This window comes from Watersipora subatra, chromosome 4, assembly GCF_963576615.1.
Source record: "Watersipora subatra chromosome 4, tzWatSuba1.1, whole genome shotgun sequence".
Taxonomy (NCBI): Eukaryota; Metazoa; Bryozoa; class Gymnolaemata; order Cheilostomatida; family Watersiporidae; genus Watersipora; species Watersipora subatra.
In genome coordinates, this window is record NC_088711.1 from 26906900 (window position 1) to 26926590 (window position 19691).

At 36.1% G+C, this 19691-nt stretch overlaps 2 protein-coding genes across 2 annotated transcripts in view; one reads left to right on the plus strand and one right to left on the minus strand.

Moving 5' to 3' along the window:
* Window positions 1-196: 196 nt before the first annotated feature.
* On the plus strand, window positions 197-7456 carry LOC137392814 (translocon-associated protein subunit alpha-like). Its single transcript, XM_068079145.1, has 7 exons — window positions 197-367; window positions 3323-3414; window positions 4607-4849; window positions 5543-5674; window positions 5862-5941; window positions 6734-6812; window positions 6913-7456. Exons 1-7 carry the CDS (start codon window positions 292-294, stop codon window positions 7075-7077), a joined length of 867 nt encoding a protein of 288 aa, XP_067935246.1. The 5' UTR covers window positions 197-291; the 3' UTR covers window positions 7078-7456.
* The window catches only part of LOC137392813 (CD109 antigen-like), a 35326-nt gene continuing 22889 nt past the window's right edge, over window positions 7255-19691 (minus strand). Inside the window, exons 19-29 of the mRNA XM_068079144.1 lie at window positions 18305-18481; window positions 17780-17861; window positions 16999-17161; window positions 15111-15360; window positions 14674-14837; window positions 14233-14385; window positions 14078-14146; window positions 11985-12117; window positions 10119-10252; window positions 9773-9875; window positions 7255-7628 (exon numbers count right to left, since the gene is read on the minus strand). Coding sequence (XP_067935245.1) covers window positions 7489-7628; window positions 9773-9875; window positions 10119-10252; window positions 11985-12117; window positions 14078-14146; window positions 14233-14385; window positions 14674-14837; window positions 15111-15360; window positions 16999-17161; window positions 17780-17861; window positions 18305-18481 — 1568 coding nt within the window. The 3' untranslated portion in view covers window positions 7255-7488. The remainder of the gene's footprint in view (window positions 7629-9772; window positions 9876-10118; window positions 10253-11984; window positions 12118-14077; window positions 14147-14232; window positions 14386-14673; window positions 14838-15110; window positions 15361-16998; window positions 17162-17779; window positions 17862-18304; window positions 18482-19691) is intronic.

Below are 19691 nucleotides of genomic sequence, written 5' to 3' on the forward strand. Positions count from 1 at the left end.
TCTATTACTACGTAGACAACTCCGAATTTTTTCAGTTTATTCACCGAAGAGTAAAAGCGAGTAGAATGTGCCATTTATGCTACGCAGAGGCTATGACGGTATATAAAACTCGGGCTGCGCCAACGCTAGCCAACTCATCAACGCATTTGCTGTAGTCTACAATGTGATTGGCTAAGGATCTCCATTGGACGTGGCTGCACACCATTTCCGTTTGAACCCGGCTTGAATGTAGCATTTTTTTGTACAGTTGTTATTAAACACTTGAAGGATTTGTACATAAACAGAGACACTATGAGGTTGTTTTCATCATTTTTGCTGCTTGTGCTTATAGCTTTTCCAGCTGTCATACTCCAACATTCAAATAGTGGTAAGAAAATTTATTTTGTCATTGTAGCAACTTTAGGTATATTGGCCAATTCGAGCATCTATGACTTTTAGTTATTTGGCATAGCCTCATTAAAACTAAAATGTTTGCATGTGTTAAAATGTGTGAAAGTTGTGAAGATTTTTCTGTCTCCATTAGTTGCTGCCGCCATGTTAGTTATATATACACTTCCGATTAACCCAATAAGACGGTTTATTTAGTTCTATCTATTAGATAATCAATGAAAGTCACGATTTGTTGCAATTCGTAGTTGTTAAAAGAACATGTTTAGTCTGCAAAACGTCGAGAAGATTGAATTACTCAGTTTTAAAGTGAGCATCAGTTTTACTATTGTATCTCAATATATGAATGTTCAACTAAAATATGTTACCTCAAAAATCTTGATTTCAATCATTAGCTGGTACACGTTATACGTCTAATTTTATAATTGACATATTCCAAGTATAAATATATTTTGTTATTTTGATTCGTTTTTCATGAAAGTGCATGTATCATGTGGTGCATGAATATCATATGTACTCGCTTTATCAGGGATTGGCAGCACTGGAGTACCTGGAACATTATAAGTTATTGTTGGAAGTAGCTATGAATTGTATTAAGTTTGGTGCATTGTTTGTTGTACTAGTAGTTGACCATCAGAAAAAAAAAATTCTAACAAATACAGTTCATGAAATTTTGAAATTCTTCAACATTGGGATATCACCTTACTACCAATTTGTGCTCAATACTGCTCATATAGTTTATGTTGTGTTCGATTGTTGCAGCAATAGTTTGACTTGGTTTTTATAGCTTTGAGAAAATGAGGACATGTACCGTATATGTTTTTACATGCATAACATTAGGACTTGTCTTGTTAATGGTTAGTCAAAGCAGAGAGTCATTAAGTTCATGTAAAAATTGAAATCAACGTGATAATTTATACAAAAATTTGCAAGCGATTCAATGCAAAATCAGACTAGGCCTAGCTGGTCAGGTTAAAGGTTGACTTGCAACGAAATTTACATTACAGTTATTTGGTATCAAAAGGTTCACCATGTCTTACTCTGCTGTGTTGTAGGTTTAAGATAAGTGGAAATGTGATTACAAGCTCTTAAAATCTCAAAAACTAACAGTTAAAAAAACGTCGTAGGTTGGAATTCATTTATTTTGATGATGTACTCAACTCGGCGTGGTTATTGTTTTGACACTTGATGCGATCACGTGAAATGAAAGACCAATAAAAGGCTCAGTGTAGCACTTCTCGTAGCAGTAGTTTATAACTAACACTTCGACTTCTACCGGAAAGCCCCTATCAAATATAGATACTTGCTACTTTACAGTTTCGTTTCAGCTTGGTCTAATCATCTAGTCATAATATGATCATGAGACCCATAATTTCTGCCAATTGGAGTGAACCACTGCAGCATTTTTTGACTATCACAGGTGACCAGCAGGTTCCTCATGTTTCTGAGAGGATGATATGCTATGCACTCCCTTGAGCTGAGGTTAAAAAATTAAACTAATTTTTAAGCTAGGTTTTGAGATATCAATGCTGCAAGTGATATCAAGTGACAGCACTACAATTATAATGAAATAAATGCGCAAGGACAATAGACATGGTTTAGTTTCACAAGTTTATTTGTGAAAATATTTCGACGAATGAGGGTGCATGAACGTATAAATAGAAGTACATCGTGTTCAACTACATCACATTAGATCTGTTTTGAGAGGGATTCCAACCTACGGCGTTTTTGTGATGGCTGTGATCAACTATTTGCTTTTAAGAGTTTGTAATCACATTTCCACATTTTTTGCCAACAGGGCAGAGTAAGAAATGGTGAACCTTTTGATACCAAATAACTGTAATGTGAATTTTGTTGCAAGTCAACCTTTAAGATATCACCTCACATGGTGCCATTTATCTTGTTGTCTAAATTCTCTGTACTTGCATGCTGTTTTGATGAAAACTTTAGTCAAAATGAGGTAAGCATAACAGGACTGATTTCGTATTTACTTGTTCTGAATATTCAGTTTTTTCGATGAAAAAGCTATCATGTTTACCTACAGACATGAATGTCACAGCCAAGTTTTGCAGATATGTATGCATGTCAGCAAAATCTTCATGACCAAAAATCTAAATAGCACAAATCTGTAGAAGATCCATACTCTGAAAATGCATAACAGATCGGCATATTTGTTTATGAACCAATATTTTGTGCTGCATGCAATTTTTCTTTCATAAGCTTGAATTTATTTATCGACTTTTTGGGTAATATTGATCTATTAATCTCCATATATATATATTATATATGTTAGAGCATACAGTTACTATTAATTTCCATATATATGTATATGTTAGAGCATACAGTTACCAATGATTTCCAATATATGATTTTTTTCTCTCAACTTAGTGTTTGTTATCACTTGAAATAAATTTGAGTGAAAAGTAGATGACAATACAGTTCTTTACACACTTTAAAAATGAATATTTAGGCAGTTCGTAAAAAGTGCATGGCATCAAATTTCTTTTGAACTAATTGACAAGAACTATTGTATGGTTGATTTAATTCAAAAATTCATCATTAGTTTAAAATATTACATTAGTACGTATTTACTGACTGCCTTAAACATCTACTGAATCCATTATATTACAATATACTATTGTAGTATGCTGCATCCATAGCATTTAGTATTGCTGGTTGACCTTGACCACGGTCGAAATGGGAATCTTTTCCTGCTGGAGATCTCCTTTCACATCTTTTTCTATCTGGAATATTTTTGTATTTTTCATGTCAAAGACTGTGACATGATTGGTTAACTAGGTAATTTTCCAGTCATATGTAGGAAACTGATCTAGTTATGCGTTAGAGTATTTAGCTGTTTTTTGCGAAAGCATCAGATTTGTTTTTCCATTAATTTAGTGCATGAATTTACAAAATATCTCATACTTTCCTGTAGGATTGGCGCTAGCACAAGAGGATGAAGCTGATGTAGAAGCTGAGGACGATATCATAGATGAGGAAGAGTCAGTTGATGACGCAGACATTCCTGTAAACTTAGTATATACTTTACAAAATTTGTGACAATATAAATTTCTATGTGTTTACTTAAAGAAGGTATGAGAGTGGCAGTCTATGCATTTTACTAAAATCATCATGAAAAGACAACTTTAATCAAGAGTTGTGTTCTCATAAAATAAGAACCCCCACCTAATTATTAATTATCATTCTACCTAATTCTGTGGATGGAAATTACTTAAGAATGGGAGTCCACTGCGCATTGCTCTCCTTTCAATATTAGCAATGGTATATTTTTATCAAAATATTCCGAAATCTACTCCACTTCCCATTGGTAGTACTTTTATTTTACTATTCTTGAACTTATTCAAATATTAAAAACAGCACATTAAAAATCTTCCTTTTTAGATATGCTAAAAATATGAAATCCACCTAATGTTTCATCTTTTCTTCATATAACCATGTGAAGTATTGTGTAGTCAACAGTTGAGATGTTTAGTCCTCAGTATTTTAGCATTCCATTGCATGAGAGCAGAGCAAATGAGGCAAATATGTAATTTAGGTCGGCGGAAATCTAAGCATAAAGAAGTTATTATGTACGATATGAAGTTGTTAAAATTGCTGTGTCACACCTTCCCTTACTGCGTTGTAGTCTGTAGGCGCTTGTTTGAAACTCTTGTCAAGTTTTAGTGTATACTGCCAGCAGAGTGTAGAATACTTCCACAGTGCGTACTAACAATGCTTGTGTTGAAAATATTTCTCTAAAATATCTAGCTCAAGTATAAACTTTACCATAGCTATATTACAGCACTTTGGCGCTAGAGAGAAGGAAACTTATGCTTTCATGAACTGTAATATATAGAACAATATATTTGAGGCTATAAAAGTGTAATCTTTGCAGATGCACATTGTTTTGTCTCAGCACAACAATAGCTGTCAACAAACTCAACTACAAGTATTATAAAGTCGATAAGCTTTATTTTGTCAAATGCTGCTCAATCATAAGAAAAAACTTATCTGCATTGCTTCGACTTTACAAGTATGTCTCTTACTTGTCTATTAATAGATGAAATTCCATGGAGAAGACCTCATAGTTTTGCTGAGCTCCTGAATTTTGCCTCTATTCTTCTTCACTTTAATCGTTAATCATTTGCCCTTATACACTGTACGCCACATACTTTGGTCTCGCTGTCTCATGTACGTTAAAAAAATAATTTTTATGCAGGTGGCTTCTGACACACCGACTGATGAGGAGGAAGAGGAGGAGGATGATGGAACGCCAAAGAAATCACCTGATGCAGCGACAACCCTGCTTTTTATCAAACCCGCAGATAGTGCAAACTTACCTGCTGGAACCGTCGCCAGCCTCATTGTTGGCTTTAAGAACAATGGCAAAGCCAATTTCAAGGTCAACACGATGGAAGCGTCTTTCCGATACCCACAAGACTTCAACTACTTTATTCAAAATGTATGTAATAATGCTTGCTCCAGCTGCGTGAAGTAACGACATTGTGATGTTCCAAATCCGATTGCATTCTTACTGTTGTTTAGTTAATGACTGCAAAAATGACAATAGCTTGCCTTTGTTCGTAATGTTTCTTTGTTGTTTTTGCCTCGCACAGGGACATCGTATCAGTCCATGTCGAGAGGTCAAGTATCAACTGATCGTTTTTATTTAAATATTTCGTCATTCGAAAACTCGATTTTTCTTTTTTAATGGTTTCATTAATTAGTCTTGCGTTTCTGTATAACAAAGGGTGCATAATTGCTATTGGTAGACAATTAAAAAGAAAACTTTACTCATATAAAGTTTGTATAACCTTTTGCGTTCAGATGACAGCTAACGTATGGTTTTCACTTACCTAGTGTTTGTTCTCCTCCGATGGTGAGTGGACTTTCAGGTGCGTTTAAATAAGCAGCTCACCAAGATTAACAGAGAGGACTTGACTATCAATCTAGCATTCTAGCTGATCGAACTCATTCAATGCCTACTTGTTTTACAATAAGTTTTACAATTCACAAAACTATATATTTTAAACATGCGTGTGTTTATAAAAAACATCAATATACATGCAAAGTTGCATTATCCACACTTCCTTGCATATGTTTACAACAAGCTCCTAGCTTCTCCGATCGCTTGTCAATACTTCTTTACTTTTAGTTCACCACACTGAATCTGGACAAAATTGTTGAATCATCTCGACAGGCTTCATTTGACTACTCCCTTGTTCCGAGTGAAAATTTTAATGGCAGACCTTTTGGCCTCGTCATCAACTTACACTATCAGGATGCTGTGAGTAGTTCTGGTCATTCAAGTGCCTCTTTTGTATGTTTATTTACACTGGTCTCGTGATTACTGCTTGTTAGAAGAACTATAGCACGGTGAAACCTGATGTTACAGTGCCTGCTTGAATAACAAGGGTTTGCATTGTTTCAACTTTTTTCCAAGTACTTTAATACACTATTTTATGTATATGTAGGAGGGAAAACAGTACATGGATGCCGTGTTTAATGAGACCGTTATGATCACAGACGCCACCGAAGGCTTTGACGGAGAAACGTAAGGATAGTTAGAAAAGCACCAAGATACTTGTTTCTTTTCATTTAGTAGACTATAGTAGTCGGTGGTCACCTTTAGTAGACTATAGTAGTCGGTAGTCACCTTTAGTAGACTATAGTAGTCGGTAGTCACCTTTAGTAGACTATAATAGTAGTCGGGAGTCACCTTCAGAGGTTTACATGTAGATATTATCTCAGTATCAGCTCAAGACAAGGTTCTACTTCCTAATAACTAGTATAGTAATATTGCCCAGATGTTCCTAAGTCGTTATCATCTCGCTCAAGCGATTTTAAAAATCGCATCGTAGGAATTATATTCTCATACTACTGAATGCCCGGTGTTGCATAGGTTGTGTTTATTTCATGTGTGTAATTCATGTTGTACCTACTACGGCTTTATATTGATTGCAATAGTCTTGACCATTTGAGTTTAAGCATTTTTCTTAATGTATGGGCAAGTATTTTTTTAAAGTATGGCTTCACACATAACGCTAGCTGCAGTGTTGAGCATGAAGCCATGAAATATTGGCATGTGTAATAAGTATGTGTCCAATTTATTCCATAGTATAGTCAGTTGGACAATGTAGTGTATTCGACGAGTGCCTGTCTGCAAAACTAGAAGTTCTCAATTCAAATCCAGTGCTCAGCAGATTTTTCATTTCTAAAATTTTATTGCTATAACCGGACCTGCCAACCTTGAGATTTATATATGCATTTTGCAAGGCTTGATTAACACTGTCTCAAATAATCATTGTGCATATGCATAAAATTGTCTCATTTACATATTTTGTAGGTTCTTTTTGTATGTGACTCTGGCAGCCCTCGCTCTCCTCGTCATAGTAGCCCTTCAACAAACTGTCTTCTCATCTGCGGTAAGTTTAGCACGCAAACTGCTTTCCCTTGGCTCTCAATCTACATAGTACCGAATCGCCCTGTTATGATGACTTTCGTACATCCCTATCTTTTTTGTAGTCTAAGAGATTGACTAGTTCAAAGCCAAGGAAAGTAGAGATGGGAACTCAAGGAGGCGGAGATATTGATTATGACTGGATTCCAAAAGAAAATTTAAAAACCAGAAAGTCTCCACGGAGAAAGCCAGGGCATAATTCTGGTTCAGAGTTCTCCGGCTCTGAATAGTTGCTGTTCGAATTCATATATTGACATCTTCAAATTTGTACTTATCAATGTTGTTAAGAATGTATTTTTTACTAAGGCGCTTCCCTAATGAAGACACACGATGTGTTAGTTTTAGCCATGTCCTCATCGTCTCTATTCCTTGACCTACCAAATAGCGCATTCAGAATAGTGTACAAGTGTAATCGTTACATTTTATTAATAGTGTTTCGAAAAGAAGCATTGTATGTACGAAAAGTGTATATAGCCAGTAAATATACATTCATGAGTAAAAATACATCAAAAGCAGTAGTTTGGTTGAGCAGTCAGATAGAACTATACATGATTATAGCTTAGAGCAAATTGCTTATAGGTAAAAATTATGAGAGTCACAAATGTTATGTTGAGATATAAAAAAAGGTTGTCACTGGTCGATTAGAGTGTATAGAGAAAGAGAGCAGCTGCAGTGATTGCAAAGAGTGAATAGGCAGCACCGGCTGTAGTCCCAGACCCGGGTGTGACATCATCTACCACTTGAAAAGTTTGTGGGTTGTAGAATGATCGGCTGCCAGTCTCTAAATGAATGATATGAACCTGTATCAGCAATCCATACAATTCTGACCCACCAAATAGTAACAAAGGATTAAATAGCCAATATGAAAGCAATTTACAATCAACTAGAAATTCCACAGTCATACAGCCCATGACCAAAGTGATAATTGAAAAAAGAAAGGGTACTGTTGGTTGAAAAAGTAGTTCTCAGCAGGAATTGACAGAGTATAGCGTAAATGAGACTTGTTTGAGATGATATAAAATAAATTTGAGGGAGCACGACTCTAAAAAGGTGCAACTAACAATTTATTTTGGAGGTAAAGTTGGGTTGAAACCAGGTATAATCATAGTCATACAGCGGAAGACGGAATATAGAAATTGTAGGATTAACCTGAGCAATGAGTAACTGTTCTATAAGTGTAAGAGAAGATAACAATTCAACAGATGGACCTGGTTCCATATTGTTGGCTGCACCAAATTTATTAACAGCGTCAGGTCTAACTTGTTAGCATGTATGACATAGTTGTATTTGAGCATTGTATGTAATAAAATATTTTTCATTACATCCAGTACATGTGAGCTGTGATATGTTGTTGTCAAGTTTGCCTAGAAAGTTGTTACGCAGTTCTTGAAAAGCAGGACAATCTAAAGATTGAAAATGAGGAATGTGATGAAGGGGGCAGCATTGGGAGGAGCAATATTGTTTTGTGCAATATTTTCATGGTCAATGATGTCCATAAAATCATGATCATCATCTGGAAACAAAGGGGCTGCCAAGTAGATGTCATTTACATCGCCTACAACATCTACTAAAGAATTATCTGAATCAGATGAGTTGTCGTTATTAATTTGAGTAGCGTGTTGTTGAACATTAGCATTTGATGTAGATGGTTGCTGTGAGGACCTATTTATTCTCCTATTTATCTTCCTATTTATCTTCCTATTTATCTTCCTATTTATCTTCCTATTTATCCTCCTATTGCGCTGTAATAATTGAGAGACACGTGGATGACCACTGCGTCAGCCGCGACGCGGTTTTCTGGGAAGTTGTATGTCCATGGTTGTTGTCAAGTTGTTTTGAAATTAAATTCAAAAAGTCAATTATGCAAAACAAAAGGTTGTAAAAAAATCACACCTAATCTACTACTATCTCAAAACTATTTACAACTTGATTTGACCGAAAATCGCCACAAAACGCTTGAAAAGCTTGGTTTAATACAACAATGTTTTACAACAATAAAAAAAATATTAATTAAAGCTGTAGGCCTAACCTACTGTAATGTATGTATTTTAACAACAATAAGGAAATATGTTTATTATAACTCTGAAATTCAAAATTAGAAGTAAAATAGCAAGCTACTGTGTACTATACACAGTTTGAAAGTTGGTTGTGTTCAATGTAGAATGTTTTGATAGCGATCTTTAACAGAAAGCAAGTATGAGTGTTCACGCGTCTGTAAGTTTTCTGCAAACTGCAGCAAAATAAAAAAAATGTTCTCGTCATAAAGGGGCATTGTAGTTCGGCCCTAGTTTGTACATAAGTTGTAAAGAATTTTGGCTAACGTTTATTTAAATAATTTAATGAAACCTTCGGTGATTGGACAAAAAACACAGGCTGATAAACTGTGTACCACAATTTCGTACCTGTAAATCGGCCTACGCCTCAAACGGTCTACGTTTATTACAGAAACCTTCGAATAATTTCGATTAAAAGTAAACAATGCCATAGACTGGTGAAATTAGCACGGTTTTCTCGTGAAATTCGCACTGCTAAATAGTTCTACTATCTGTCGTATGACTTTATTGGCATATCGTAGGCCAGTCTTAACTTTTATTAAACCAAGCTTTTCAAGCGTTTTGTGGCGATTTCGGCCAAATTAATCTGTCTATTTGTGTATAGGTATTCCGATCAGATGGGTAAGTTTTAAGATATTGTCGACAATTTACAAAGACTTGGTAACATACTTAAATAGGCTTATATGTGTTTTGTATCGTTATTATACTTTAACGACACTACAAAACGATGGTTAAATTTGTTGATGAGATTTTGAAACAAGGGTTGGCGAAAATGTTGATGAAAAATTTTCGTAAGTTGTGTGCACATGCATTTATCATAAAAACTCTCCAACTTCGCTCTGCTCGTTCAGTCATGGGATAAATATCAAACCTGTCTTGTAGTATTGAGCGCCAGTCACATAGCTGTCTTGCACATCATTTACTACAGTATCTTGTACCATTTGTATGACAACACATGATTCCTCTGGAGTTATCTGTCAACAGAAACAACGGGTAAATGTCAGCTACAAGCCTAAATGAGCAGCTTCAAAACTATCTAGTAAGTGGCAAGACCTTACTTAGCTAGTGAAGCAATCGCTTTATAATCGTTGAACTTTCCTAACAACCTTACAAACCAATCCAGGACAATCAGCTTTCACAAGGACTTGGCGATGTATAAGACACATGTTTGGTAAAACAGTAGCAATGGCTGCATGATTATTCGACATAATACTTACAACGTTCCAATAAAACGCTAGACCGTCCGAGGTAGATTCCATACGTGCCAGATCACCTGACTTGAGTACTGTATCCTCCAGATCAACTGAAAATCCTGTTGGCAGCTTGACTTCTGTTAATCCCATCCCAGAATCTGCCGCATAATATCAAGAGTTGTGTAGTAGCGAGGCAGGCAGATATTGAACATTCACATAAAAACAGTGATGAACAACATTAGTGGTAGACTGACGCAGACGCTCCACTTTATAACTATGTCTTTTATATCGTTTATATCGGTTTATATCTAGGTGAGACTTGGACTAGTGCTTCCCAATTAATCTTTCTAAAATCAGGTGAATTGTACTGCTAAATGCAATTGAATTTTTGCAAGACTTTATGTATACAGCAGGTTAAAAATGCTGTTGTAGTGTTATACCCTAAAACACGTAGTGGTATACACTGGAACATATAGCGATATACACTGGAAAATGTGGTGATATACACTAAAGCATACAATGATATAAACTAAAACACATAGTATTATACACTGGAACATGAAGAGGCATATATTGGAACATGTACAACAAAACCATGAGTAAAACCGTAGCTACGTATATAAAAGGTAAATTTTACCAAGCAGCTGAGCTTAAGAAGATGGTACAAATAGGATTTAGGTTGCTTCAAGATGTTACTGCTTCAGATCTCATCTGAACCGTAACCGTCAACATTAAAACAAAGTTGTCGCTGTGCGAGTGCATCTGCTAGCTCTTATTATAGTGAAACTTAAAACCATAAATATATTTACATGTAAATATACAACTACAATGTTGGATAATGTTAGCTAATACATATGTTGGGTTTGTCTTTTCTTTGTTGATATCACAACAGATCAGTTTCGTGCTATTCCCTTATCAGGTGACTGGCTGTAGCATGAAATTGGCCAGTCATGACACCAACAAAAAAAGACAACTTCGCAAGATCATTATTAGAGCCTACATAGATATTCCAACAATAATTGTAGTAACACTGTGTAATCTTTAATTAATAGAATGCTGTTAACTGTAGGTCTGGCTAGCTATACAACCATTATAAACGCATGTGCATACCATACACGCACCATATTTTTCACATCATAAGGCGCTCTTGAAAGCTTGAACTTTTCTAAAAAACTGACTGTGTGTACTGCTGCCGACTGCTGTACTGCAAACCCCATACCACTACCTTAGAGTCAACCCATACCACTACCTTAGAGTCAACCCATACTGCTACCTTAGGGTCAGCCCATACCACTACCTTAGGGTCAACCCATACCACTACCTTAGAGTCAACCCATACCACTACCTTAGAGTCAACACATACTGCTACCTTAAGGTCAACCTATACTACTACCTTAGGATCAACCCATACTGCTACCTTAGGGTCAACCCATACTGCTACCTTAGGGTCAACCTATACTACTACCTTAGGGTCAACCCATACTGCTACCTTAGGGTCAACCCATACTGCTACCTTAGGGTCAACCCATACCACTACCTTAGGGTAAACCCATACTACTACCTTAGGGTCAACCCATACTGCTACCTTAGGGTCAACCCATACCACTACCTTAGGAACAACCCATACCACTACCTTAGGGTCAATCCATACCACTACCTTAGGGTCAATGCATACCACTACCTTAGGGTCAACCCATACTGCTACCTTAGGGTCAACCTATACTACTACCTTAGGGTCAACCCATACTACTACCTTAGGGTCAACCCATACCACTACCTTAGGGTCAACCCATACTACTACTAGTACATATACCATTTTCTTACGAAGTAGAACAATAAAGTGAAAAAGAAATACAAATAGTTAGTCGATATTAGTTGGTGCATTCTCACCTCCTTCACCGAAGTATAAAATGCAGGCCTCAAGATTAGTTTTTGGTGAATCATCACTTGGTTTGGTTACATCGGTTACGACCTTGGTAGTTGGCTCCTCTGTTAAGGTCCCCACATTATACCCGGTGCAGGCCTGAGTATATAAGCGGGTTAATTACAGTATGAAAAACACAGGAAACAAACCTGAGACAACAAAATAGATTGGCTGGTTATCTCATCTCCTGTTACAGAGTACAATGTAAGTATTTCAATTACATGTATCTAATCTCCAACAAAATAGAACGGCTAGTTGTTTCATCTACTGTTATAGAGTACAGAGTAAGTATTTCAATTATCTAGCCTTATATGTTTAGATCATAGATATATATACCTATATATATCTATAGGTATATATATCTATGGTTTAGATCAACAGCATCGTTCTATGCAGGCTGCAGTATAAAAAAATGACAGACTAACCTTTAAAAATCCATTATAACTAACAAGATGAGTGGATTATGATAAGACAAAGAAATGACTTTCACTAACAAAATGATTAGTTATTTTTAATAATACGTTTTTAATAATTATTAATAATATAATAACATTTAATAATATTGGTTAGTAAAATAACCGGATAAGCCAATCACCTTTTTAAGCCCCATTGAGCAGCTAATAAAGTTGTTTCATTAAATTTTACAAACCTAACTGTGCATTTATATTCTATATATTTACAGACATTTATATTTTATATATTTGCAGACATTTATATCTTATATATTTACAGACATCTATATCTTATATATTTACAGACATTTATATCTTATATATTTACAGACATCTATATCTTATATATTTACAGACATCTATATCTTATATATTTACAGACATCTATATCTTATATATTTACAGACATCTATATCTTATATATTTACAGACATTTATATCTTATATATTTACAGACATCTATATCTTATATATTTACAGACATCTATATCTTATATATTTACAGACATCTATATCTTATATATTTACAGACATTTATATCTTATATATTTACAGACATCTATATCTTATATATTTACAGACATCTATATCTTATATATTTACAGACATCTATATCTTATATATTTACAGACATTTATATCTTATATATTTACAGACATCTATATCTTATATATTTACAGACATCTATATTTTATATATTAACAGACATCTATATCTTATATATTTACAGACATTTGACACATATTTGTCTGCTGAGCTGAAGCCTTGCTAGAAACTGACAAATAGATACAGAACTCAGGTAGGGTTTTATTTATAGCTTGAGAGTTATTAAGGTGTTTCAACTGTCCTTTGATACGCGTTTGAAAACACTCACATAGATAGCACCAATTCATTTAACATTTGCAATTGTCAGCCCTGTGTTTTATTAAATAAGGTAAATGACATAAAAATGTGAGAAAACCTATGAGGAATTTAAAAACAACTTTTTGCTTGTTCCGACAAAGTTAATTCATGCCAAAAACCTTTTCTGACATGCGCGCGGTATTTTCGCTATAAAAACTAGAGCTTCTGTCATAGAGCTTTAATCTAAAGTTTTTAGGAACCAACACAAAGTTTTGCACAAAAATCAATGCATTTGAAAAACAGAAGCCATGCTTAATATTCTTTTAGTTTAGTGAAGCCGGCTGCAAAAAAACTATATCGCTTCCGCAGAAAAAATGGAGACTCCCTTGTCTAACATAAAAATATGGTTCTCAGGCTAATGTTGAAAAATGTCACTGACAGAAATAGGTTTAGGTCACTGCTCACAATTTTTGGTCATCAATCCTAAAACAAAAATAAAACAATTTGGAAACTGCGATATTATGCTGTGAAATCTGACTTGAAAGAAAACTAACAAGTTTACTTTTATGACAAAATGACTCAAAGTCATAAATTTACTGCGACAAAATTTTGGGTCAATCTGTTAATTCTATAATGCAGGATCAATGTTTTTGTAAAGATTCTAAGGCGAGCCGTTTTAAAAGTTTTTTTCTAAAACGAATGATGTACACGTGTCGTTACACTTGGACATGACTCATTTATGAATATAAATAAGCCATACTTACTGTGACCACAGTTGAACCATATCCAGATATATCAGCTGTAACTCTGGAGATACTCTCAGCTGGAACAAACTAAAAGACGAGACATGGTTTAGTAAGTTTACAACTGGATCATGCAAGGTAGGCATACAAATACTTCCTAGTAGAACTCAACTTACTGAGTGTTTTTTGGTGAGAATAGCATTAGCAGAGGTTATTGTATGATCGTAGGCGCCTCCTTCACTCGTCTCAAATTTCACGAGTAGATTTGTGGAATTCGAAAATACAAGTTGAGCGTAAGCAGCCAGAGATTGTAGCCCAAGAGTAGTGTCCTGTAAACAAAAATATTGAACATGACAAGAAGACAATGCTTATGAAAGTGTAAACAAAAGATAGTGCGAGAGATTACAGTCAAACACCATTCGGGGCCCACAAAAAAATTCAACCATCAACACTGTGTACTATTAGACAGGCCAACTCGGAAAATAGTACATTAAAAGAATCTCACCCAGAACCATATCAACATGAATTAGATCATTCAACCAAATTAGAGATGCACGCCTATTCAGAATAATAAACAAAGATATTTAGTGAATTTTCCTGCGCATCCATAAACTAACCTGAGTACTGTGATAACCACCAGCGCTGTTACGAGTCTCTGTTAACCATAGAGCAACACCTTTAGCCATGGCCAAGTCATTCCTCTTTACGTAAGTAAGAAGGGCGTAAGACGTCATCTCAACCGATGCTGATGGGCCAGAGCCTTGCCACCACACGAGGCCAGCTAAATAAATGAAATTCCCACTGACACACCAATATGCCAAATGGTTAGTGTACATTGCACAAACAACGATTACTAGTTCCTTTAACAACAAAAGGTACAAGGTTGACGAGAAAGACAAATGACCGATTATTTCGCAGTTTCGTGTAGCCAGTGAACTAATGTGTCTGTCAAGCATGTCTGAACACTGAATCATATTCTTATTGGCTTGAAAACTAATCAAACTTTTTGGTGGACAACCATCTAAAAAACAATGAAATGTGATCTATAGCTAACCATCAGTGCTCTGAAGAGCCTCTAGTTTGATGAGGAAGGCATCTGCCTGGTTACTCTCGGCCAAGTGAAGCGCATAGGTGACTATTGACATCTGATAGGCGTTGTTCTCAATAGTCGACATGCTGTTTTCCAGATAGCTGATGGTGCTCGCTAAGCTGTCAGTTCTCGAGGTCAGTTCGGACCCAGTTACATCTTCCAATATGGCAATCACAACGAAAGCCGATAGAGTAATACCGCCTGATACGCCTCCCTACAGACACGAAACACTTGTGAGCAAGGTCATGTAAAGGTTATATCACTGACTCAAGTCATACAGGGAAAAGGAATAAATTATTTTATCGAGTTGAGTTCACTAAAAATAGAAATAAAGATAATACTAGGCAGTAAAAGTTTAAAATAGCGCAATATAGACACCTTCACTTTCTTATGTTTGAATAATTCTTGTAGAAGCTTTTTGTGTGCAGCTGGTGACCTTGGCTGACAAAGTTCAGATAAGCAAAACATAACTATAAATTGAATTTATAAATATAAAGTGAATTTTTTGCTCTAAATGTCAATTGCAAAAAGCAATTGCCAGTCAATAGCTTACAGTAGTTTCCCGGTTCTTCTTATGAACAGCGCAGTGAGGAAACGAAAACAAGCTTTCTCAACATCAGACATTTGATAGATGGTTTTAAGAATCACAAATTAGATTTATGAAATTATGATGTGAGCAGAAAACTACCAAGCAAGACCACCAGAAAATAGACTGCAGTAATGTAGATGCTATATTACTACAAATCATACCCGTAAGTGCAAGCAAGACCACCAGAAGATAGACTGCAGTAATGTAGATGCTATATTAATACAAATCATACCCGTAAGTGCAAACAAGACCACCAGAAGATAGACTGCAGTAATGTAGATGCTATATTAATACAAATCATACCCGTAAGTGCAAACAAGCAACATAAATAACAGTGCAGTCACACCTCGACATACAAGCCTAAAGCGCTCTGGAACCGAGCTTGTATGTCAATTCTCTCGTATCTCAAGTCAATCTTTTTTATATGAAATAACTAAATATAACTTAACCCATTCCCACACTCTAAAACAAACCACAATATAACAGAATATTATGATGGCAAAATGTGTTGTTAATTGTTTTAATTCAGCACCTACGCTCATAAATAAGAAATACCTATCTAGTGGTTATGATCTACAATAAAATGTAACATTATCATGTACAGTACTGTATTGAGTTTTCACCTTCGAAACAAATGGTAGCGGCTAAAAGTGGTGAAAGAGAGACTTGACAGCGACACCTTTAGTACGCTACACTTTTGTGGCACTACGTAACATAACATAAACTTGAAATTCAATTTAAATGAACTTAACTTATTAGACACACATTTAAAATTAAGTTTGAATCCTAAGTTACCATAAACTTAATTCTAACTTGATTTTCGCTTTAGGTGTTCACTTTTTTTCGTTTTCCATCTTTTTTCATCTTCACCTGTTTAAAACTTTTTCAAACTGATCCGATGAGAAACACCAAGCGTTGCTCGTTCTCGTAAGCAACCTCTCACGTACTCGGCCGCCTAACGGCCGCAGTACTTTGCAAATTTTTGCCTTGGGGTATGAGACGAATTTGAGATACGAGCATATGAGACAGTTCTTGATGCCGCCTAGCGGCCGCATCAAGAACTATCTCATATGCTCGTATCTCAAATTCGTCTCATACCCCAAGGCAAAAATTTGCTCAGATATTTTTTCGAATTTCTCGTATGTTGGGAGACTTGTATGTTGAGGTACGACTGTACTGACTAAACCATTACATCTAAGAAAACTGTCTGATTAATAATGAATATAGCCTCAAGAGGCCATACAGTAGAGTAATACACCGCACCTGCATGTCCGAGTGTATGACCCGACCAGGCTCATCGAACATGCCAGAAGTTGAGCGACTCTTCTGGTTATTGAGCCAAACTAAAGATTTGTCAAGAACATCCAGATCTATCTCCACATAAAGACTGGCTTGACGGAAACACTTCATCACAAAGGCTGTCAGCCTATCAAAAACAATATGATTCAGAGCCTTTCATGGAGACATAGATGAAGATACCTTTCAAATAACTACTGAAACAAATATATTATCAACTTCCTCTCGTGATTGCAACAGTTAGACTATTGAGTAGCCCAGTTACCACAGGAGCTCCATACACTTACAAGTAGCTGCAAAACCTTGCTGATGCCATTATCCATGATCGCACCAACAGCAGGATTACAAGTCATTCACCCCTGTTTTAACTTATGTTGAAATTATGTACAGAGCTAACAAGTTACACATTATAAATGTTTTCTCTTGGAAAATAACATTTAACCACCTCTTGTTTGATTTGTAAGTGCAATATATAGGCTAGCGTGCAGTTAAACATCACAAGTACAGCGACACACACAGGAAGGTACAGGAAGGTGCTCTGATGCCATCTGTTTCTAAGCACTCCTGAAAATTATGAAAGTTTAAATGTCACACATCTGGCAGAAGCTGTTCTTTACATATCTTGTGTTTTTGCTATAAATCTCTATGAATATATTGCAATTCACCAATCTCATTTGAAGTCACCGGAAAAGCAAGAATAACACTTTTAAGAGAAAAATGATGAAAAGTTATGAAGAACAATACCAACCATGTGCTGCCTGAGTTATCGATGTTGCCAAAAGCACTGAATGAGCCGTCATTACGTTTGTATGTCAATTCTCTCTGGTAGCCTGGAACAAGGAACACAACATTTATGGTTAGAATATAATGCAAGACTTCTAAAAGTGAACACCGTGTGTGACTAATGGCATCTGTAATAGCAGACAACATAACTCGTTTTGCATTTTAGGAAGGAATAATGGCGTCGAAGCCAGAGATGCCTCTGAACACTCGACACGGATTCCTCTAATTGTGGATGTAGCATGCTTGTACTGAATGTCTGATGCACCCAAAAAATTGTTTATCAGTAAAACAGGATAAACATAAAATGATAACGAACACAATGGAGAATGTAAATAAAAAAAATAAGCACAACAGAACTTCACAACATGGGAAGTAGCTGCCCATTACTTAACATCTCGCCATAATTCTCAGATTTGCTAACACCGAACCCATTTATTCACGGGTATACTTTATACTAGCCCTCAGCAGTACACAGCAGTCTCCGCCTCACCCTTAATCATGTATTCGCTGGTCTTCTGCTCGATATCCACATCGAGCTCGCCGATATGCTCGAGGTAGGCTCTGACAAATATGTTAGGGGTAAAAGTAACCATGTTCTGCTCCCCACAACCATAGGGCATCTGAACGAGACGTTCCAAGCCATCAATAGCGGGTCCGAGCACGTCACCTGCAAATACATGTGCGCTTGGTTACCTTACATTCTCATTATTAAATCTTTACCCTAACTATCCAATTTACAACATGGACAAGTTGCGAACCCCTGTATATGGGACAAATGTGAAGTTCATTTGCTAATATCCGGTAAGAATCTGTGTACACAATAATACTTATCTAGTGACGTTCTTAACCAACTATGTTAAAGGGTCACTCGCATCAAATTTTAAAAGATTTTATCAAAAAGTGTAGATGTGTTTTACCATTAGAGATTTTGTTTCTTGATTTAGGCAATCTGGCTACCAGAATATTTCAAGATTATAATCGACAAAACTTGACCGCAGTTGGAATGCTCAGAAGAAAAAGGTCTGTCCAGACTTCCCCAAAAATGAGCAGTTTATAAGTCATAAATATACGGTCTCCTCAGCATAGGGTACTCACTTGTTTACACAGTATTTAAAAGAAAACAATAAGATCATTTTAACCAACCTATCTATAAATCATTTGACACAACTATAGCAATGTATTTAAGGCTATATTTGAAGTTTCATTCCAACAATCATAAGCAAATACAAAATAAATTATGTCGAGAGACAGGCGTAACACCGCGATTTAAACGCGATAGCCAATGTCACAATGAGAGCAACAAACAAGAAGTGCGACTATTGATGTCATTTTCGGAAAAGACTCCTTTCGTTGGAGTGTTTTAACTGCGATCAAGTTTTGACGATTTCAATCTTCAAACATCCTGGCAGTGAGATCGCTTAAAACAAGAAACAAATTATCAAATGATAGAAAAATGTCTATACTTTCTGTTGGATATCAATGGGAATATCTGAGTGACTAGCTGAGTAACTTGCTGTGTCTTGCCGAACCCAGCTTTTCAGTGATTAGCCAGCAATACAAAAGCCAGCTTGCATAGAAAGTGAAAGGATTAGCTAACGAGATTCGCTATGTACACAACTGTGATCACATTGCGGCGGATGAGCATGGAGACAGAGAGTGAACAACCTGTGACCTGAGTTGCTCTTTTCCTCAGCTTTTCAGGAACTTTCAGCATGTGGCAGTATCGGTGGACAGAGACCATGGTGAAGGGTCAAGGGCGGTTAAGGAGTCCTTGGTTTATGCACAGGTGTTGGCAGTAGGTACTACTCGTATTACTGTGAGGCTAGTTGTAGGTATTGCGCTGCGGATATGCAATGCTGTGGGGCTAAAGGCTGGTG